General features: G+C 47.4%; 1 protein-coding gene across 3 annotated transcripts in view; it reads right to left on the minus strand.

The window, feature by feature from the left end:
* Positions 1–23458, minus strand: part of TENM4 (teneurin transmembrane protein 4) — a 367138-nt gene that overhangs the window by 76523 nt on the left and 267157 nt on the right. For all 3 annotated transcript variants that reach the window (XM_066622507.1, XM_066622506.1, XM_066622505.1), the window contains one exon: positions 19211–19427. In XM_066622507.1, coding sequence (XP_066478604.1) covers positions 19211–19427 — 217 coding nt within the window. The remainder of the gene's footprint in view (positions 1–19210; positions 19428–23458) is intronic.

Genomic DNA, 23458 nt, shown 5'->3' on the forward strand with positions numbered 1-23458 from the left:
AATTTAGATAGACCTTTTGGGCTTCTTAATATTTGGGAATGACAGTTCACTATTAAATTGCAAGGAAGTGGACGGTAATTTAGGCATGCAGTAATTTTAGGCTGTCATATTAGCAAGTGATGCATAATTCATGAGGAGATGAAGTTAATGTTTCTGTGTTCCCTTGGGAGAAGTGGAAGATTCGGTGTCAAGCAAAGGCACCACTGGGTTCACTGTCCGCTCAGAGCCAAGAAGTCGCCCTGTATTCTACAGCATGGCTTATACAATCAGTTCTTTAAGAAAGTATATAGGAAATAACAGAAACCACTGAAAGAGAAGACCCCCAAAGGAACCCAACCTCTCGGCTGCAAACTTGGTTTTCCCATACCAGGGAGTTGCAAGTTCCTGCAATTTAGTTGTTAACAAATTGTTCTTATACCATATTTACAGTTGGCAACCTTCAGTCTCAAAAGACTCTGGTATCGTGCTCTGAATGGTGGTTCTGGCACAGCGTCTAGTGTGGCTGAAAAGGCTGATTCAGAAGTGACAATCCCTTCCACATTGGGAGCAAGTGCAGTCTGTCCCTGGTCTGTCTCCCTGGCTGTGGGCTTACTGGCTGGGAACTGCCCAGCTTAAGGCGGGCGGTAGCTGCCCAATGAGATACAATGACCTCTCCCACCATCAGAAGCAGCCCCTGGCATCTGCAAATATTTTCCAGGTCTGTCATCCTCACACAATACTTAGAAGTTGATGGAGTGTAATATAGAGGGCTGGACTTGGGAAGACCTGTGTGTGAATTCCCACCAGGATCTGAAACCAAAGGGTTACCTTCAATTATATAATTAACCTATTTGGTATTTTTCCTTCACATTTGGTATTTTGTTGAATAAAGCGCACTAGGTTGAATAAAGCCTGACCCACCAAATCCCACCAACAGACTCCCCAAAATGTTCCATCCCACAGAGTCAAACTCTGCCTTGGCTTTGCCCTCTCATCAGATATTCTTATAATTGCATGCCATGACACAGTAATTCACTGGATGTTTCTGAGAGGAATAATCTCTCAGTCTAGACCACTTTACAGGATTACATAAGAAGAGCCCTGCTGGATCAGGCCATAGCCCATCTAGTCCTCTGTATCTCACAACGGCCCACCAAATGCCCCAGGGAGCACTCCAGACAACAAGAGACCTGCAACCTGGTGCCCTCCCTTTCATCCCACATAGCCCATTTCTAAAATCAGGAGATTGTTGATAACCTTCCTGTACACCAATCCTAGGAGGAACAGTTGGATACAAATGGGACAAACACACGAATGCTTCTAAAGGAGAAAACCAGGCAACCTATAACTCCACTTAGTTCAGTGGTAGTAAACCAATAAACACAACCAGCAGTCAGGTCCATCTCCAGTTGTGGCCTTTGGGCAGAGCTGGCTCACAAGTCCCAGGTACAACAAGTTTTGTCAAGTTGCCAGAATGACTGATGGCAACTATGACAGTCCTGGATTGTGTATGCACTTCGAAAAGGAGTGAACACTACTGTATTATCAGAGTATTATAATTACAATTTTTAAAAATGGTTGCACTCATAAGCCCTCAATGGTGCTCAAAAGTTTGATTCCCCCCATCACCAAGTACTAAATAAGAACTTAAAAGACATCAAGGAAATTGTTAACAACAAAAGTTAAAATTTAAGAAGCAGCCATCCAGAAACACTCGCGTGCCACCTGTGTATACTGCGCAAATGAGTTCTTGCAGGGATGTGGCATATGACAAGGAAGGTGGGAGACAAAACAAGCAACTAAGCCTCAGCAGAAAAACCTGTCAACAAACAGAGGATCAGCAAGTCACTGTCAGGCTGAGTGCGGGGACTGAAAGTCTTGGCATTGGTCCGACAAGCCTGCCCTGGGCCTTGGTGAAGTGACACTGATGGACAGGTACTGTGACAGCTTCCAGGGATTCATTTGCGGAGGAACTGACTGAGAGATGGAGGCAAAGGGGAGAGTAAATAAATAAGCAAACTCTATGGAGAAATCGTGCAAGGAAAGCGCCCTACAGGTAGACCACAGCTGCGATACAAGGACGTCTGCAAGAGGGATCTGAAGGCCTTAGGAGTGGACCTCAAGCCCATTGAGCGGCCTCTGAGCGGCCCGCTTGGAGGCAGGCTGTGCAGCATGGCCTTCCCCAGTTTGAAGAGACACTTGGCCAACAGTCTGAGGCAAAGAGGCACAGAAGGAAGGCCCATAGCCAGGGAGACAGACCAGGGACAGACTGCACTTGCTCCCAGTGTGGAAGGGATTGTCACTCCCGAATCGGCCTTTTCAGCCACTCTAGATGCTGCTCCAGAACCACCATTCAGAGTGCGATACCAGAGTCTTTCGAGACTGAAGGTTGCCAACATATACATTTTTTAAAAAACCCACATTAAAAATAATTATTCTAGTCAATTGTTTACTGAGGACGTGACAGTAAATGTTTGGCTGTCAACAAAAACAGAAACCATCTATCCAGTATATCCAGAGTCCAGAACTTATCGATCCACTTGATTCTCAATGTGGACGATCCAGGTTCAAATCCCTGCTCAGCCAAGAAGCTTCCTGGGTGACTTTGGGCCAGTCACTATCAGCCAGAGGGCCCAATTTTATCCAACTTTCCAGCACGAATGCAGCTATGCCAATGGGGCATAACCTGTAGCTGGCGGGGGGGGGGGGAGTTATGGAAGCCTCTTCAAACTAAGGGAACATTTGTTCCATTAACTTGGGGTTACATTGTAGTTGCATCAGTGCTGGAAAGTTGGATAGGGTTGGGTTAGCAGAGGCAGCAGAAGAAGAGGAACAGACAATTACTACAGACTGTTGCCCTAGAAATACAAATGCAGAAGATATTTTCAGCTGCTTTCAATGGCTTTGCTCCAAACACCCTCTGCACACTTGCAGACCTTTCATGGCACATCAATGTGCCATGGCACATTGGTTGAAAATAGCTGATCTATAGAGTGAAGTGAAGACAGTGAGCAGGAAAAAGGGGGCTGCAGACTGAGAAGACGGAATGGAAGGGCTTCATGTGCCTTAGGGAGGGGGCACAGCAAAATGTTCTTAGGGGTTCTACCTGTTCCCTCTGATAGCAAACTTGGGTGATCCTGTGACGATCGCTCTGAAAATAAAATGGACCACTCGAAAATAAGGTAGTGCTTTCAGTGTCACTGAGGGGTCTCTATGTGCAAAAGTATACATGTTGGCAACCTTCAGTCTCGAAAGACTGTGGTATCGCGCTCTGAAAGGTGGTTCTGGAACAGTGTCTAGTGTGGCTGAAAAGGCCAATTTGGGAGTGACAATCCCTTCCACACTGGCAGCAAGTGCTGTCTGTCCCTGGTCTGTCTTCCTGGCTATGGGCCTTCCTTCTTTGCCTCTTAGCCTCAGACCGTTGGCCAAGTGTCTCTTCAAACTGGGAAAGGCCATGCTGCACAGCCTGCCTCCAAGCGGGCCGCTCAGAGGCCAGGGTTTCCCACTTGTTGAGGTCCACTCCTAAGGCCTTCATATCCCTCTTGCAGATGTCCTTGTATCGCAGCTGTGGTCTACCTGTAGGGCGCTTTCCTTGCACGAGTTCTCCATAGAGGAGATCCTTTGGGATCCGGCCATCATCCATTCTCACGACATGACCGAGCCAACGCAGGCATCTCTGTTTCAGCAGTGCATACATGCTAGGGATTCCAGCACGTTTCAGGACTGTGTTGTTTGGAACTTTGTATATTAGTTTGCTAATTAAAAGAAAAAGGTTCTTTTAAAAATTCCAAGTCTCCCAACAGAGTACCTATGGTTAGTGAGCTTCCCAAACCTACGCGATGTCGAAAGCTGTTGTGCCCTGGAATGTTGTGGGTGGGCAGAAGAGAGTGACCAGAATGATTACTGGGCTGGGGCACCTCCCTTACGAGGAAAGGCTACAGCGTTTGGGGCTCTTCAGTCTAAAAAAAAGATGCCTGAAGGGGACATGTTTGAGACATTCAAAATTATGCAGGGGATGGATAAAGCAGATAGGGGGATGTTCTTTTCCCTCTCACACAACACCAGAACCAAGGGACATCCACTAAAACTGAGTGTTGAGAGAGTTAGGACAGACAAAAGAAAACGTTTCTTTACTCAGCATGTAATTAGTATGTGGAACTCCTTGCCACAGGTGGTGGTGATGGCATCTGGCCTGGAGAGCTTCAAAAGGGGATTGGACAAATTTCTGGAGGAAAAGTCCGTCACGGGTTACAAGCCATGATGGGTAAGTGCAACCTCCTGATTTTAGAAGTAGGCTAACTCAGCATGCCAGATACAGGGGAGGGCACCTGATACAGGGGAGGATGCAGGTCTCTTGTGGTCTTGTGCTTCCTGGGGCATCTGGTGGGCCACTGTGAGATACAGGAAGCTGGACTAGATGGCCACTGATCCCGAACTGGACTAGATGGCCACTGATCACAGTGGGGCTCTTCTTATGTTCTTATCTCAGCAGGAACACACACACATGCTATGCTATACAGAAGGGTTGGGGGAGGGAGGAGTAAAAAGGAACGCTTTCTCCTGTTTGCTTTCTCTGAAACCTCTCCTGCTTTCCCACTATATAGTAATAATACACTTGGCACAGTGGGGGGAGAAGGACTTCAAGAGCCAGGAAAGAAAAAGGTGTCTTTTACTTCCCCCCCCCTTTCTGAAACAGCCTCCCCCTCCCCCAATGTCCTGAACAGAAGCAATTCTGCTGGGGGCTGGTGACACACTTCGGCATTTTGTTGCAAGTTCTACTTATAAGCACCCTAAGGAGACAAAAGCTGTGTTCCAACACAAATGGTGGAGTGAGCGCCTCTCTTTCACTGTTTATTGCAAGCTGTCGCACATCACCAGAGTTTTCTCTTCCCTCCTCTTAGCAATGACTTGACAGTGGGGCTGGGAGACTGATGGAAGAGCACAGATCAAGGAGATAGACAGGATTTAGTTTTTATGCTCCCCCCCCCCACCGAGGCCGCTAATGATTAAGAAAGTTCTGAGTGCTGGAAAAAGAAAGCAATGGACAGCAGCTAGTGACTGCCTGACAGCAGATGCTTCTCTCCATAGCTTCTGCATTCAGAAATGCTTTAAAGTGAGTGCAAATTAGGCCTCTTCTGCAATGATTGACCCAGGATTGTTCTTTTTATGAAGTCAGGAATGGGGGCCAATGTTTTTGTGAAGGCTTTTTTCCTGTTAACAAGCACCACCAGCTTTCAAATCAGGATTAAACCAGCTTTTTGCATGAGCACACCTGAATTAATTGATTTTACACCTGGAAGATCCTGGGTGGGAGGGAGGCCTTGGTTGTTTGTTTTGTTTTGCAAGCAATTAATTGCCCAGCAGAGCCGGTGTCAGAGGGTTCTGCTGTTGTAAACCCCTCCACAGGGCAGCTCAGCTCTTGATAGGATTGGGCTACAAGAACAGGCACTACGTTTAGCTAGAGCAGCGGTGCTCAAAGTTTTTGGCAGGAGGGCCACATCTCTCTGACACTGTGTCAGTTCATGCCAGTTTATGATCCCATTCACACACACACACACACACACAAATGGAGGAGGGATCTTCCATACCTTCACATACTTGCTTGCTGACCTGCCCCCTCACTTTCCCTCCTTCCTTTGCTTGGGCTGCCTGCCTGCTTGCCCATGTGCTGCTGCTGCTGCCTGGCTGGCTGGCTGGTTCCACCCTCGCTCCCTCCCTCCCTCGCTCCCTCCCTCCCTCAGGAGACTGCTGCAAGCTGGCCTGGGCTGCTGCAAGCTGGCCTGGGCTCCCCCCCCCCTCTCTCCCCTGGCTCAGGTTGCAGGAGGGGAGGGGAGGGGAGCCGAGCCAAATGGAGCAGATACCAGCCCAGCCCAGGCAATGGGCAAGAAAGAAGAGACCAGCAGGTAAGCGCGCAGGATCTTTTATAATGGGAAGTAACGCGAGACCTGCAAGTCTAACCTTCCCACTATAAAAGGACCTGCACGCCGACTGGGCTCGTCTTTCCTTCGCTGCTGCTGAGCTCAGTGGCAGCGAGGGAAAGCAAGGCGCAGAGCTTGTGCGGCGGGCCAGCATGAGCTGGGGTTAGGGCCAGGTGCCCATTGGAGGTGGGGGGACCCCTTGGGGGCTGGATGGGGACCCGCAGCGGGCCGCAAGTGGCCCGTGGGCCGGGGTTTGGGCACCCCTGAGCTAGAGTGTCATGCTGCTCAAAACAAAACAGTGGAAAATAAGCAGATGTTCTTTTGTGGATGCTCTTTTGAAATTCTTTAGTATGTATAAATACATTTACTTGGAATCAAGTCCCACTGATTTCAAGGGCTCTTTCTTCCAAGTCAAAATGCTTTGCACCAGTGGCGTAGCCAGAGGGGTGCAAAGCCTGAAGTTTTGCAGGAAGCTTCAAAGCCATTCCAGGCGGTGGGGCACCCACCGCCTGAACTGGCTCCAAAGGGGAGGGGCCTCTTGCACACTGCAGTGTGGCTCCCTGCAAAACTTTGTGCTCTGCACCCCATCTAGCTATGTCACTGCAATGCACTGTAATGCAATATATGGTAACAGCTAGCTTAGACTCCACCTGAAGTAGCATGGGAAGTTCCAATTGCTACTTAGAGTTCTGCTATTCAGGATGGAGCCTGTATGATATACATGTTTGTCAATGTTTACGTTTATAGGTGCACGTGTACATAAGAACGTAAGAGCCCCACTGGATCAGGCCAAAGGCCCATCTAGTCCAGCTTCCTGTATCTCACAGCGGCCCACCAAATGCCCCAGGGAGCACAGCAGATAACAAGAGACCTGCAAGGCTTCCTGGGAATTGTAGTTAAGAACATAAGAACAGCCCCACTGGACCAGGCCATAGGCCCATCTAGTCCAGCTTCCTGTATCTCACAGCGGCCCACCAAATGCCCCAGGGAGCACACCAGATAACAAGAGACCTGCAAGGCCTCCTGGGAATTGTAGTTAAGAACATAAGAACAGCCCCGCTGGATCAGGCCATAGGCCCATCTAGTCCAGCTTCCTGTATCTCACAGTGGCCCACCAAATGCTTCAGGGAGCACCCAAGACAACAGACACAGCCTGCGTCCTGGTGCCCTCCCCTGCATCTGACATAAAGAATGTATTGTGTGAAGAGATCATTAGTCTGGATTGTGTGGGGAAAATGAAAAGAAAAACACTGGAAATCCCAAGTTTTGTGCATAAAGGAAGTGAGGGCACAGGACTCACAGAGGGAGGAGGAGTTTCCTAGGCAAAAGAACAAATGAATTGAGAGGAGAGTTGAGGCAAGCAGCCTGGACTGGCCCAGAGCACTTCGAATTCTGGAGCCTGTACAGATGATATATCTGTTATATAGTGAATTTGCAACTAAGCACAAGGAAACTGTTCTGTCAGACTGTTCACAGTCATTGAACCTCCTAAAACTGCTCTGAACTTTCTACCACCCAAGTACCAGGACTCACCAAATCTGGGTGAAGATAGGTTAACAGCCCCATCCTAAGCAGATCTACTCAAAAGTAAGTCCCATTCTGTTCAATGGGGCTTGCTGCCAGGAAAGTGTGCATAGGATTAGAGCCTAAGTAAAACAAGACCTCCTGGACCTGGGTTTCTTGTTGAATGCTTCTAAGCTTTCAGGAAAACTTGATCTCTAATTGTTAAGAAATTCAAATAGGCAGAAAGAAATGGAGGAATTCCTGGAAAGTAAAAACACAGAAGAAGCAAAGATTTGCATATTTCTTGGCTTAAGACATGACGACAGCCTTTCTCCAAGGATGGAAGATGTTAAAATGCTCTTTCAGGCAGTAATGAAAATAAGGAGCATTGATTCACTCAGCTTTGTACACTGCTATTATATGATGCCGTTTCAACTGGAACTATAGCTGCTGAGATGCTTCAAGATACAATGGAAGCAGTGGTCCCAATCCCTCGGGCACAGCTGTGGTTTCCACTGCTTCCCATAACCTTGACATCTGTCTCCCAATGATCTGCGCTGGTTTAGTCAGAATGAGATGCTGTAAAGCCAAAACATCATGGGTAGGCATACTTTTCATTTTGGTTCTGCGGGGGGTGCTCACAAGGACTCGGGAGGACAGGGAGAGCTTGCAAGGGAGATTTCAAATAACTTTCGGAGCCAGTGGCATAGCTAGAGGGGGTGCAAAGCATGAAGTTTTGCAGGGAGCCTCCCCATAGCGTGCATGCAGCCCCTCTCACTTCCTTTCAGAGCGTATGCCCCCGTTTTGCTCTCTCTGCCTGGAGGGGATGCAGAGGGGCTGCTTGCACACTGCAGGGAGGCTCCCTGCAAAACTTCATGCTTTGCACCCCCTCTAGCTATGCCACTGTTTTGAAATGAAAAGGAAAATGCAGTTAGCTTAGACTGGGTTTGAGATTTAATGTAATGCGCCCCCAAGGTTCTAAAGAAACAGTTTAGCTTCCCTAGCAAGTGAACAGCAGAGTTAGATTGTCTGATGGAGTAAAAGGTGCAAAAGAGAGTGACTAAGATGATTACGGGGCTGGGGCACCTTCCTTATGAGGAAAGGCTACAGCGTTTGGGCCTCTTCAGCCTAGAAAAGATGCGTCTGAGGGGGGACATGATTGAGACATACAAAATTATGCAGGGGATGGATAAAGTGGATAGGGAGATGCTCTTTACACTCTCACATAACACCAGAACCAGGGGACATCCACTAAAATTGAGTGTTGGGAGAGTTAGAACAGACAAGAGAAAATATTTCTTTACTCAGCGTGTGGCCGGTCTGTGGAACTCCTTGCCACAGGATGTGGTGACGGCATCTGGTCTGGACGCCTTTAAAAAGGGATTGGACAAGTTTCTGGAGGAAAAATCCATTATGGGGTACAAGCCATGATGTGTATGCGCAACCTCCTGATTTAAGAAGGCCAGATGCAAGGGAGGGCACCAGGATGAGGTCTCTTGTTATCTGGTGTGCACCCTGGGGCATTTGGTGGGCCGCTGTGAGATACAGGAAGCTGGACAAGATGGGCCTATGGCCTGAGCCAGTGGGGCTGTTCTTATGTTCTTATGTTCTAGGTATACCAATGACCTGTGACAGTTCACTTTTAGGTGAATTTATCACTGAATTACACTCTGGCTTTCTGACAATCAAGTGGAGCTGTTACCTTCTGGAGGCCAAATTTAGGCTTTTAGGCAGGAAGCTGAAAGCCAGGACCTCAAAGGTAGCGTTCTCTGAAGTGCTACCTGTTCCACGCGCAGGGCCAGCTAGGCAGGCGGAGATCAGGGGTCTCAATGCGTGGATGAGACGGTGGTGTAGGGAGGAGGGGTTTAGATTCGTTAGGCACTGGGGAACGTTTTGGGACAAGCGGGGCCTGTACAAGAGGGATGGGCTCCATTTGAACCAGAATGGAACCAGACTGCTGGCGCATAACATTAAAAAGGTGGCAGAGCAGCTTTTAAACTGATCCCTGGGGGAAGGCCGACAGGAGCCAAGGGGCATCCGGTTCGGGACTCCTCATCCCTATGGGATGAAGATGGGGAGGTTAGAGAACAACAAGACAAAGGCAGGGTAGGAGAAGAAATTGGGAAAGGTAGGGTGATGGGATGTGATAGACGGTTTGGCACAATGAGAGGATGCGGGGACAAAGGAGCGAATAAGCAGCCCATCCTGGGGCATTCCATGTATAAATGCTTTTATGCGAATGCCCGAAGTCTACAAGCAAAGATAGGAGAACTGGAATGTCTGGTGACAAGGGAAAATATTGACATAGTGGGCATAACGGAAACCTGGTGGAATGCGGAGAATCAGTGGGATACCGCAATCCCGGGCTATAAACTCTACAGGAGGGACAGGGAGGGGCGTGTTGGAGGTGGGGTGGCCCTTTATGTTAAGGAAGGGATAGAATCCAGCAAAGTAGAGATTGAAGGTGGGTCCGACTCCACCGTAGAATCTCTGTGGGTTAAATTACCAGGCTTGTGCAGTGATGTAATACTGGGGGCGTGCTATCGTCCTCCAGACCAGAAACCTGATGGGGACCTTGAAATGAGGGAACAGATCAGGGAGGTGACAAGGAAGGACAGGGTTGTAATCATGGGGGACTTCAATTATCCTCATATTGACTGGGTCAATTTGTGTTCTGGACACGATAAGGAAACCGGATTTCTTGACGTGCTAAATGACTGTGGCTTAGATCAGCTAGTCATGGAGCCCACCAGAGGACAGGTGACTCTGGATTTAATTTTGTGCGGTACGCAGGACCTGGCTAGAGATGTAAACGTTACTGAGCCATTGGGGAACAGTGATCATGCTGCGATCTGTTTTGACGTGCACGTTGGGGGAAGAATACCAGGCAAATCTCTAACAAAAACCCTTGACTTCCGACGGGCGGACTTCCCTCAAATGAGGAGGCTGGTTAGAAGGAGGTTGAAAGGGAGGGTAAAAAGAGTCCAGTCTCTCCAGAGTGCATGGAGGCTGCTTAAAACAACAGTAATAGAGGCCCAGCAGAGGTGTATACCGCAAAGAAAGAAGGGTTTCACTAAATCCAGGAGAGTGCCCGCATGGCTAACCAGCCAAGTTAGAGAGGCTGTGAAGTGCAAGGAAGCTTCCTTCCATAAATGGAAGTCTTGCCCTAATGAAGAGAATAAAAAGGAACATAAACTGTGGCAAAAGAAATGTAAGAAGGTGATAGGGGAGGCCAAGCGAGACTATGAGGAACGCATGGCCAGCAACATTAAGGGGAATACTAAAAGCTTCTTCAAATATGTTAGAAGCAGGAAACCCGCCAGAGAAGCGGTTGGCCCTCTGGATGGTGAGGGAGGGAAAGGGGAGATAAAAGGAGACTTAGAGATGGCAGAGAAATTAAATGAGTTCTTTGCATCTGTCTTCAAGGCAGAAGACCTTGGGCAGATACCGCTGCCCGAACGGCCCCTCCTAACCGAGGAGTTAAGTCAGATAGAGGTTAAAAGAGAAGATGTTTCAGACCTCATTGATAAATTAAAGATCAATAAGTCACCGGGCCCTGATGGCATACACCCAAGGGTTATTAAGGAATTGAAGAATGAAGTTGCAGATCTCTTGACTAAGGTATGCAACTTGTCCCTCAAAACGGCCACGGTACCAGAAGATTGGATGATAGCAAATGTCACACCTATTTTTAAAAAAGGAAAGAGGGGGGACCCGGGAAACTATAGGCCGGTCAGCCTAACATCCATACCGGGTAAGATGGTGGAATGCCTCATCAAAGATAGGATCTCAAAACACATAGACGAACAGGCCTTGCTGAGGGAGAGTCAGCATGGCTTCTGTAAGGGTAAGTCTTGCCTCACGAACCTTATAGAATTCTTTGAAAAGGTCAACAGGCATGTGGATGCGGGAGAACCTGTGGACATTATATATCTGGACTTTCAGAAGGCGTTTGACACGGTCCCTCACCAAAGGCTACTGAAAAAACTCCACAGTCAGGGAATTAGAGGACAGGTCCTCTCGTGGATTGAGAACTGGTTGGAGGCCAGGAAGCAGACAGTGGGTGTCAATGGGCAATTTTCACAATGGAGAGAGGTGAAAAGCGGTGTGCCCCAAGGATCTGTCCTGGGACCGGTGCTTTTCAACCTCTTCATAAATGACCTGGAGACAGGGTTGAGCAGTGAAGTGGCAAAGTTTGCAGACGACACCAAACTTTTCCGAGTGGTAAAGACCAGAAGTGATTGTGAGGAGCTCCAGAAGGATCTCTCCAGACTGGCAGAATGGGCAGCAAAATGGCAGATGCGCTTCAATGTCAGTAAGTGTAAAGTCATGCACATTGGGGCAAAAAATCAAAACTTTAGATATAGGCTGATGGGTTCTGAGCTGTCTGTGACAGATCAGGAGAGAGATCCTGGGGTGGTGGTGGACAGATCGATGAAAGTGTCGACCCAATGTGCGGTGGCAGTGAAGAAGGCCAATTCTATGCTTGGGATCATTAGGAAGGGTATTGAGAACAAAACGGTTAGTATTATAATGCCGTTGTACAAATCGATGGTAAGGCCACACCTGGAGTATTGTGTCCAGTTCTGGTCGCCGCATCTCAAAAAAGACATAGCGGAAATGGAAAAGGTGCAAAAGAGAGCGACTAAGATGATTACGGGGCTGGGGCACCTTCCTTATGAGGAAAGGCTACGGCGTTTGGTCCTCTTCAGCCTAGAAAAGAGACGCTTGAGGGGGGACATGATTGAGACATACAAAATTATGCAGGGGATGGACAGAGTGGATAGGGAGATGCTCTTTACACTCTCACATAATACCAGAACCAGGGGACATCCACTAAAATTGAGTGTTGGGCGGGTTAGGACAGACAAAAGAAAATATTTCTTTACTCAGCGCGTGGTCGGTCTGTGGAACTCCTTGCCACAGGATGTGGTGCTGGCGTCTAGCCTAGACGCCTTTAAAAGGGGATTGGACGAGTTTCTGGAGGAAAAATCCATTATGGGGTACAAGCCATGATGTGTATGCGCAACCTCCTGATTTTAGGAATGGGTGAAGTCAGAATGCCAGATGTAGGGGAGAGCACCAGGATGAGGTCTCTTGTTATCTGGTGTGCTCCCTGGGGCATTTGGTGGGCCGCTGTGAGATACAGGAAGCTGGACTAGATGGGCCTATGGCCTGATCCAGTGGGGCTGTTCTTATGTTCTTATGTTTCTCTCTCTCTCTCTCTCTCTCTCTCTCTCTCTCTCTCTCTCTCTCTGTGTCTGTGTGTGAGTGAGTGAGAGAGAGAGAGAGTGGGACAAAGAGAAATGAAAGATATAAAATAGACATTGACGAATTGCCCTGAACGATAAAATGTAAAGCCCCCATCTTCTGCAAAATATCAGCAATTCTGCATTATTCATGAACAAGGGAGGGAAACAACAAAAGTCCGAATGAGTGCCTATATTGATACGAACATTTATGATGATAAAACAAGCCGCTGAGTTAAATTCCACATGCAGAGGACGTCTCTCTATATCATCTTGATGAACAGATAACAAGTGTTCTTGTGCCACTTGATCATTCTCTTATTGATTTCCCGGCCACTTACTCTTGGCTGTTTGCTTTGTATCTTTAAACCATTCCTAGCTGTCCATCAGCACAAGGGTCGGCATGAAAACCACAATGGTATCAGGAAACAGGAGCCGCAACCGAGAGCTCTGCTCTCCCTTTGGAGTGGCAAAGGGTCACAGGATGGTGGTAGAGGGCAAACCGCTTGACTTCAACGTGTTGAAAGGCGACACACAAAACTGGATACTAAGTGCAGGGATATAGCAGGCTGTTCTGGGGCTTCCAATCTCCAAAGACCAGCCCTGAAGAATACTGTGAGACCCAGGGACAAGAGCTGGATATAAACCCTGCTAGAACAGACCAAAGGTCCATCGAGCCTAGCACCGTGCTTCCCACAATGACCAACTGGAAGGGCAAGAAGGCAAGAGTCAGCCAGTGGGATTGCTTCCCAGCAGTTGGTATTTAGAGGCATAGAAACTCGAACATGGAAGTACCAATGGATTCATTTTCCACAAATCTGTTTAATCCCCCTTTAAAGCCTTCTGAGTTAGAGGTTCTGATCACATCTTGTGGCAGTGCACCCTGTTTCATAAATCAATTATGCGTTGCATGAAGAAAAGGACTTTCTTCTGTATGTCTGGATCCTCGCGCCTGTCAGTTTCAATGGATGATCCCTGGTTCCAGTATTATGAGAGTTCTAGTATTATGGATATGGATCTCGGTAACACTGGACTCAATACCACCCCAACCCCTCACTCTGCTGTGGAAATAATTCAGAGTAACCTGATTAATTTTTCAGAAGTCATAAGAAGAGCCCTGCTGGATCAGGCCAAAGGCCCATCAAAGGTTCATTTAACAGTGGCCTTTCAGAAGCCTCTGGAAGCACTCAAGACAACATAAAACCTGTATTCTGAGTCCCCTTGGGGAGAAAGATGGGGTTAAAAATGCCGTGAATAAAATAAATAAATAAATACCCTGTTGCCACTGCTTTGCATCTGGCATTCAGAATCAGCTAGAGACTTCAGATTTGATCTGGAGCAGAACTGGGGCAGGAGGTCTGGTCTAGAGGGCTGAGCCTCCATTTGCCTGAAGATAACATCCACAAGGTCACCAGTTCGAGGCCACTGGCACCATGAGACCTTGAAGCAGCTGACAAGCTGAGCCGAGCTATTCCATGTGCTCTGAGTGAGGGAGGATGGAGGCCAGAATGTGAAGCCAGATCAGAGTGAAACATCTAGACTGTTGTGGTTCTTGAAAGATAGAACCTTCTTTCAATTGTAAAAATTCCTACGGGGATTTAATCAGCCTGCCTATGTAAACCGCCTTGAATAAAGTCTTGAATATAGACCAAGAAAGGCGGTATATAAATACCTATATTATTATTATTATTATTATTATTATTATTATTATTATTATTATTATTATTATTATTATTATTATTAACTGAACTGCAACAGACAAGAACCTAGTGATTGCATAACTGACATACAATAAGTCTTGAGGGTCAGTGTCGACCATGGAGCCCTGGAGCCCTTCCCACTATCCCTTTACGTAAAGATGAGGCAGTGGCTCAGGAAAATGTCCCAACACCGATTGTACAGCATTTCACATGGTGTCCAACAAGACTGGGAATCAAGGGAACTGGTTAGAGTGCATGATTTATAAATAACACACAGGGCACTTTATGGCCATTTCAAAAGGCAACGGAAGGCAAGCGCAGCCCAGTCGCAGCTGCAAGTGGCGAGCGGTCGTGCCCCTGCGACAGCAACCATTGTGGAAGCCCAGGGCCAGTAAGACAGTGTGGAGTTGTGGTGGATAGTGAGTGGGTGTGTGTGTGTATGAGAAGAACAGGGAGAAAAGAAACAGGATGGAGAGTAGGGAGGAGAGGGCTGTTTGTCGAGGCCAAGAAGGGGGCAGTATCGGTGGTGGCAGCACTGGTGATTTCCTGTCCCCCTTCTTGGCCTCAATTCACCTTCCCTGGTCAACTCGGTCTTGTGCCAGTACTTGGCACCGATCTGAGTAGACCCATTGAGGTAGAGGAGGCTCACCTTGGGGCAAGGGAACAAATGTTCCTTTATTACATGGAGGACTCTGGGACCGAAACTCCCCTGAGGGATACAGTGAGCACCCCGTTGGCATGGCTACACTGGTGCTGGGGTAGTTTAGTAGAATTGGGCAGCTTGCCTCTTATCTATTATGCTATATAAGCTTTCAATTCATAATTTATAAGTATGTATTTATGTATTTATTTAAGTTATTTATATCTCCCCTTTCATAATAGTTACACAGAAATATAAAATATGATTAATATATAATTAATGTGATCCAGTTAAAGCGAAGCACAATTGAGTAGTATTTTTTTCAGAGGAAGAGATTAGATTTCATTAAGTTACCCTGCACATGCCTGATCTTGTCTGATCTCAGAAGCTAAGCAGCATCAGGCCTGGTTAGTATTTGGATGGGAGACCACCTGGGAATACCGGGTGTTGTAGGCTTATACCATGATCTCGGAAGCTAAGCAGGGTCAGGCCTGGTTAGTACTTGGATGGGAGACCGCCTGGGAATACCGGGTGCTGTAGGCTTCTACCATAGTCTTTCGAGACTGAAGGTTGCCAAACAACCAAAGAATGAGACTGACCGCCCAATCTCATTGGCCATTTATGACAATGGATCTATGACCTGGTGGCGGCACAAACATCACACTGCAGACAGAGTTGCTGGCAGAAATGGCTACTGGTGCTGCATGCATGTCAGACTCACCTGGTGGAAGGGGTGGAATGTAGGTGATTTGGGTTGGGGTAGGGAGGGGTAAGTAGCGGCTGGAAAGGGTGGAACTTGGCAGCAAAGGTGCACATCAGATCCTATCCTTGATTTTTCAAACCGTGCTGCCTCTTTACACCAGCAAAAATGGTAGCATGGGTATATAGGCAATCAGGCAGCCTACTGGGCAGTATGTAAACAAAATTTTGACTTGCATGGCAGAAGATGGTGGGGAATAAGATTAGGCTGTTAATTGAATGAGACTGCAATCCTCATCAAACTTACAGGAAATAAGCCCCATCCCACTGCATATTGCAGAGCTTTCCAGTAAACACATACTGAATTGCACTGTGCACCTCCCATTGATTGAGATTTAAATGCAGTGGTATAGCTAGAGGGGGTGCAAAAAACTAAGTTTTGCAGGGAGCCTCACTCCAGTGTGTAAGGGGCCCCTCTCCCTCCTCTTTGGAGCCAGGTGTATGTCTTCATTTTGCTCCCCCTGCCTGGAACGGCTGTGAGTGGGAGGGGGAGGGGTCCCTTGCATGCTGTGGTGAGGCTCCCTGCAAAATTTAGGGCTTTGTACCCCCTTGACCTACGCCACTACTTAAACGGGCTTAACTTTGGTTGGATTGTGTCCTATTTATTGAAAAATAAACACATACTTGAGTAAGTCAAACCATTCCACACAGCCCCTTCCAACAGTGGAAGTCCTAGCCTCCAGTGGCAGGGGGGTTCAATGGGGCTGGCTCTGCACACACTTTGCACACACACTTTGCACATTCACAGCAATGGACAGCTGTCTTTCTGAACAGAAGGGAATGTCCAGTTCTACAGTTACCATATTAAAGTGGCATGAGCACTAAAGATGGGCATGTTTCTGAGACATTTGGCTGTTACAGAATCTAAAATAGCCTTTTGGGGAAAGACATTAATAGAACCACAAGACGCAGGTGGTAGAATCCTACAGAACTTTGGCTGTCAAGAGAAAAAGCTCATTAAATATGGACATGATGTCAAATCCATGTAAAACAAACCTACCTGTCCACCAAAGACTAAAAATATAATCTCGTTATGCATCTCTCTGCCATCACATTCACTGATAACAAAGTTCCCAGCAGACAGCATTGTCACAGGAAATGTTTCTCTCCCCAAAGATCAGCTGGGGGTGACGCTAATGACATTTCCCAGTTTGCTACTGGGTAATTGCAAGATACAAGTGGGTACTGGACAGTAGTCAGAAGTCAGAGCTAGTTTAGTTCTCCATCAAAATTTGGAGATTTTTACTCCAGGGTTGCTGTCCTGAGACAATAAGTTCCATCTACTGAATTCAAGGAATACTGGGTTATTTCAGCAGAATTTGCTGACTATTTTGAGTTGGGTCTGGTCTACACTTGCAACAGTATAGCGCAACACAGGAAATGGGCAGAAATGACTGAACTGCACATTCATTTTGCTGTTGCCTGAGTATTAGCCAACGGTGTCATGTTTAGTTCAGGGGTCTCCAAAGTACAGCTTGGGGGCCACATCCGGTCTGCCAAAAGATTTTATCTGGCCCACAGCAAGTTAAAATATTTTTTCCCAACCATGCGGTCGGACAGTTAACATATGCAGTTCTGTCCACCACACTCCTTTCCATATGTCCAGTGTGGTGTCAGACTCCATTCCATAGTGGAAATGGAGAAGGTGCAAAAGAGAGCAACTAAGCTGATTACGGGGCTGGGGCACCTTCCTTATGAGGAAAGGCTACGGCGTTTGGGCCTCTTCAGCCTAGAAAAGAGACGCTTGAGGGGGGACATGATTGAGACATACAAAATTATGCAGGGGATGGACAGAGTGGATAGGGAGATGCTCTTTACACTCTCACATAATACCAGAACCAGGGGACATCCACTAAAATTGAGTGTTGGGCGGGTTAGGACAGACAAAAGAAAATATTTCTTTACTCAGCGCGTGGTCAGTCTGTGGAACTCCTTGCCACAGGATGTGGTGCTGGCGTCTAGCCTAGACGCCTTTAAAAGGGGATTGGACGAGTTTCTGGAGGAAAAATCCATTATGGGGTACAAGCCATGATGTGTATGCGCAACCTCCTGATTTTAGGAATGGGTTAAGTCAGAATGCCAGATGTAGGGGAGAGCACCAGGACGAGGTCTCTTGTTATCTGGTGTGCTCCCTGGGGCATTTGGTGGGCCGCTGTGAGATACAGGAAGCTGGACTAGATGGGCCTATGGCCTGATCCAGTGGGGCTGTTCTTATGTTCTTATGTTCTTATGTTCTTATTGGCTAACCCTCATATCAGTCACCTAGGCCATACGCTTCAAGACCCTCAGATCATAATTATTATAATCACCCCTGCTGATAAAACAAATCAAGTTTCCACATGCTGACTTTTCAACAACGCTGTAAAACGATTGTGGATTTTGCACGTGTGTAAACAAACCAAAAGAAATCAGGTTTCCGCAACAGATCAGGTAGAGAAAGTGTGCCGTGTGTCACTTGCCTCCATCCTATATAAAACTGATTTTTTTTAACCTGTGAAACTAAAATATACAACGTGGCCTGCATACTGAAAAGTTTGGAGACCCTTGTTTTAGCTAGAGATAAATACTGGACTGCGATCTTTTCTCTACTTAATTTCTCAAGCTGTGAGCGCAATCCTAAGCACTTGTTGGGCCGACACAAGTCCCTTGCACTGGCCTGGGAGGGTCACAAATATGCTATAAAGAATATTTGTGCCTCTGTAGGAGTAAGCTGCGGCGGCACACAGAGGTGTGCCAGCTCATGGAGGCCAAATCCAGCCTCTGTGGTGGCAAGGAATGGTAAGTCCACACCGGCCGAGCTTGGCCAGTACAGGGATCAGGGAGGAAAGCAGAGGGTGGGGAGGAGATGAGAGGAGGCATTTTGGGGTGGTCGAGGGCGGGCAGTGGGTGGGCAGGGAGTGGGAGGCGGGGCCAGGACCCAGCAGTTATGCTAGATCCTAGCCCCCATTCCCAGGAAGTTAGGGAGCTCCTGTCTGCTCCATTCTGCTCGGATATGCGCCACCTTCTCAGGTGGCGCAGATCCATTGGGGCTACTGTGGCTCTCAGGGCAAGGGGAAAAGACTGTGGCTGAGCCACAGTTGGCCCCAAACTTCCGCTGGATATAGCACAGGCCCAATGGCCTACCTGTTACAGCGCAAGTTAGGATTGCACAGTGTATGTCATTTACTCCTGCAAGGTGATTGAGACTTGCTCTTCTTTCCAAAATACTCTGCAGATATTCATTTAATTAAACCATTTTTGCCCAACGTTGCATATGTGAAACAAGGATCCAATGTGCGCACCTGTGGTCTGGGTGGAAACAGGTTAACTGATATGTCATGGTTTTTGGTAGAAAGGCAATTCAATAATGTATATGCTTTCCACTTCCTGTTGCGTAAGTTTCATGTTTTGTTCAAGCATTCTTGTGGGCTAAAAAGATTTTGCTGCAAGAAAAAAAAACCCTGAAAGAAAAAAAGAACTCACCCTCCATTGAAAGGATTGTCTCCTGGAATGACGTGGGTGCTGTCTTTGCCGACAAGGAACTTGATCCGATCGTAGAATGAGTAAAGGTTCTGCTGGGAGACGGGGGGCTGGGTCTCCTGTATGATATCCAGGGGATCTGGAGAGCCCAGGCAGAGTGTGTTGGTCTGGCACAGGGGCTGCAGGCAGCAGTCTGGGTCCATACAGTCCAGCAGGCCATCTGTGGATCGTACCAGAAAGGAGAGGTACAGGTTGAACAAGCATGACGGGGTGCAGAAACAGGCCGGATCCGAATCAAAGCCGCCCAGCTCTACTCTGCCTTGTATTCAGTGACTCTGAAACAATCTCTCTTTGCCACTGGCTTCAAAAGCTGGCGCATTCGGAACTGACCAAAACAGCTTATTTTGTTTAAAACTTAAATAAATATTTAATAGGATGCTTAATCTCTCAGCACTTAATCTACGCAGACAGGATAGCGGTCTGCAGCAGCCAGACTGAGATAGGCAACTGCAAAGGCATCACTCCAAGGTTTACAGAGCTCCACTGGCTTCCAGTCTGTTTCCAAGCACAATGCACAGTGCTGGTTTTAACCCATCAATGGCCTAGAGCAGAATTTCTCGACACCCCAGCCTGAAGAGCTCTGCTTTTGTCCCTTTAAGGGGCGGGGAGGGGGGAATGCAGTGACACAATCCCCAGGATTGTGCTGCTTTTGGGGGTGCCAGGGACTTTACCTTAATTACTAGAAGAAGAAGCCGTCTCCCAGAGGTGTGGAGAGCCCTGCGGAAGCCTTTGTGAGGGTCCCCAACCTGCACTTCTATGCGCAATCCTGGGGATCGTGTCGCTGCATTCCCTCCTCCCCTGCAAAGACTTACTGCAGCTCCCAAACTCCCGGAGAGTTTGGCAAAAGCAGGCCCTAGGGTCAGGGTATCTAAAGGATATCCTACTCCTGCATGAACTTACCTGCCAACTGACATCTGCATCAGAGGCCCTTCAGCAGGTAACCCTGTCTTTGAACTCAGGCTGGTGGCTACTTGGAGAGGAGGCCTTCTCTGCGCTGGCACTGAAATGGTGAAACCTGCTCCCTCAACATGTTCATCCAATGACACCTCTGCTACTTTTCAAGCACCAGGGGATGTCTGTCTTGTTCTCTTATGCTTTTAACAGTGCAATGATTTACTGAGCTGCTGTTTCTACCCATGTGGCTTTGTTGTTTATTGGTTGTTGGTGCCTTATTTCTTTTTTACTGATTAATGCATGTTGTTTTCAGGGGCAGATTTGGCAATGTATAGAAAAGTTATTGCTATTAAGAACTTTTATATACTGCTTTTCAACAAGAGTAGCTCACAAAGTGGTTTACATAGTAAAATTAAGCAAATGGTTCAAATGGTTCCCTGTCCCCAAAGGACTCACAATCTAATTTAAAAAACAACTCAAAACACACCCATTTTGAATCTGAACTGGTGGATGTGGTGGGGTGGAAAGGAAGACAACTTGATGTGTGTGCACAGGAACCTGGGTTCAATCCCTGGCTGCATCTCTAGGTATGGCTGGGACAGAACCTTTCCTGAAACGCTGAAGACCTGCTGCTCATCAGTGTCGATAATACTGAGCTGGATGAACCCCAGGGTCTCAGTAGGTTTTTATGATGCAGTGCGCTAGCATTTGGTATCAATGTGCATGTACACAAACTGCATTCAATAACTGTTCCTCCCTTGCAGGAATTTAACTTTGATACCCCAGTCCAGACAGGGGGTTAAAACTGAGAGGGAAGCAACTCACAAGCAGGACGGTCAGAAGTCAAGCCCTCAAGTCTCTGCAAAACAGGGACAATGATTGGTAGGGCCCAATTACTGGAAATAGGGATCATACGTTCTTTTTTCCGTTTTCTTTTAGTCCTGTGGTTCCCAAACCTTTTAGCACGGGGACCCACTTTTTAAAACGACACTCTATCGGGACCCACCTTACCAGACTTTTAAAAAAGGGGATCTAGAAATTTATTTATTTATTTATTTATTTATTTATTTATTTAAGTAATAATAGCCAGAAAACATTTGTCTCCCTGTAACTCAAACTTTTATCTCCCTATATTTACACATGCTTGCAAACTGCAGGAGCTGAGCTCTTTGTACAGTAATTAGTAGCTACAGCATCTGATTTTGGAATTGCATCAGGGTTTGAGGCAATTAGTGATCTGATCTTTCCATCATCTATTGGCAACCCACCAAAAATCAGGTCATAACCCACCAGTGGGTCCCGACCCACAGTTTGGGAATCAAGGCTTTAGGCTGACCAGGTGTAAATATAACAAAAGGATCAATGCCACTGACATCATTAAGGCTGCAATCCTATGCACACTTTCTTGAGAGTAAGCCCCACTGAAGAAAATGGAACTTCGGAGTAGACAAGCATAGCATTGTGCTTTAAAGTTCTTAAACTCTCCAAAGGTTCACAAGCAAGTGTTGGTCTTGGTTTTAGAGGCAAGCTGATTGCCAGATGCAGGGGAGGGCACCAGGACGCAGGTTGTGTCTGTTGTCTTGTGTGCTCCCTGGGGCATTTGGTGGGCCACTGTGAGATACAGGAAGCTGGACTAGATGGGCCCTTGGCCTGATCCAGTGGGGCTATTCTAATGTTCCTAAGCAAGCAGGGATCGCGACACCATACTACCTTCTTTGTATGGTGAGTAAAGCAAATTAATGCAAGACTAACCAAGTGCCCCTATTGTATTGGCAACCTTCAGTCTCGAAAGACTCTGGTATCGCGTTCTGAAAGGTGGTTCTGGCACAGCGTCTAGTGTGGCTGAAAACACTACATCTGTAGTGTGCCCCTACAGATGCAAATAATGCACTGCTTGAAGCTGAAATGGGCAGCTGTCTTTCTCTTTGGGGCCAGACTGCCTCACCAGACAACTACCCCTACTGCTCATTCTGAACCATGCCCATTTTTGTTTTCATTCACAGACGCAGAGATTACCACTTAGATCCAAACATTTGGCACATCTGGCATGGGGAATGGGACTGCTGCCTTGAGTCTGACGCACAAAGAAACCAAGGCGATGATATCTAATTTCATGTGAGAGAAGAAAGTGCCTTTTGTTTTACAGCTTGTATTCTTTTTGCTGGGGGAAGGAGTACCACTTCCCTTACCTCCCATCTGACAAGCAGCCTTCTAATTTGGACCATTTACTACACCAGATGTGCAAAGCTATCTTAAGCATTTAATATAGAAAAGAACACTCACACACACACACACATATAAACTCACTCGCTCACCCACCCACCCACCCAGTGGTGTAACTAGAGGGGGTGCAAAGCACTAAGTTTTGCAGGGAGCCTCACTGCAGCATGCAAGGGGCCTCTCCCCTTCAGAGCTATTTCGGGTGGGGGGAGCAAAATGGAAGCAAATGCCTCCATTTTGCTCCCCCTCCCACCAGAAATGGCTCCAAGGGGGCGGGGCTGCTCGCACACCACAGTGAGGCTCTCTGCAAAACTTCTTGCTTTGCACCCCTCTAGCTATGCCACTGCACAAACCCTCTGGTCCCTCTGCAATATGGAAGGGTACCAATGCCATTCTCCAAACTGGCAAAATGGGCAGCAAAATGGCAGATGCACTTCAAGGTCAGTAAGTGTAAAGTCATGCACACTGGAGCAAAAAATCAAAACTTTAGATATAGGCTGATGGGTTCTGAGCTGTCTGTGACAGATCAGGAGAGAGATCTTGGGGTGGTGGTGGACAGGTCGATGAAAGTGTCGACCCAATGTGCGGCAGCAGTGAAGAAGGCCAATTCTATGCTTGGGATCATTAGGAAGGGTATTGAGAACAAAACGGCTAGTATTATAATGCCGTTGTACAAATCTATGGTAAGGCCACACCTGGAGTATTGTGTCCAGTTCTGGTCGCCGCATCTCAAAAAAGACATAGTGGAAATGGAAAAGGTGCAAAAGAGAGCAACTAAGATGATTACAGGGCTGAGGCACCTTCCTTATGAGGAAAGGCTACGGCGTTTGGGCCTCTTCAGCCTAGAGAAGAGACGCCTGAGGGGGGACATGATTGAGACATACAAAATCATGCAGGGGGTGGACAGAGTGGATAGGGAGATGCTCTTTACACTCTCACATAACACGAGAACCAGGGGACATCCACTAAAATTGAGTGTTGGGAGGGTTAGGACAGACAAAAGAAAATATTTCTTTACTCAGTGTGTGGTCAGTCTGTGGAACTCCTTGCCACAGGATGTGGTGATGGCATCTGGCC

Source organism: Tiliqua scincoides, chromosome 3, assembly GCF_035046505.1.
Source record: "Tiliqua scincoides isolate rTilSci1 chromosome 3, rTilSci1.hap2, whole genome shotgun sequence".
Classification (NCBI taxonomy): Eukaryota; Metazoa; Chordata; class Lepidosauria; order Squamata; family Scincidae; genus Tiliqua; species Tiliqua scincoides.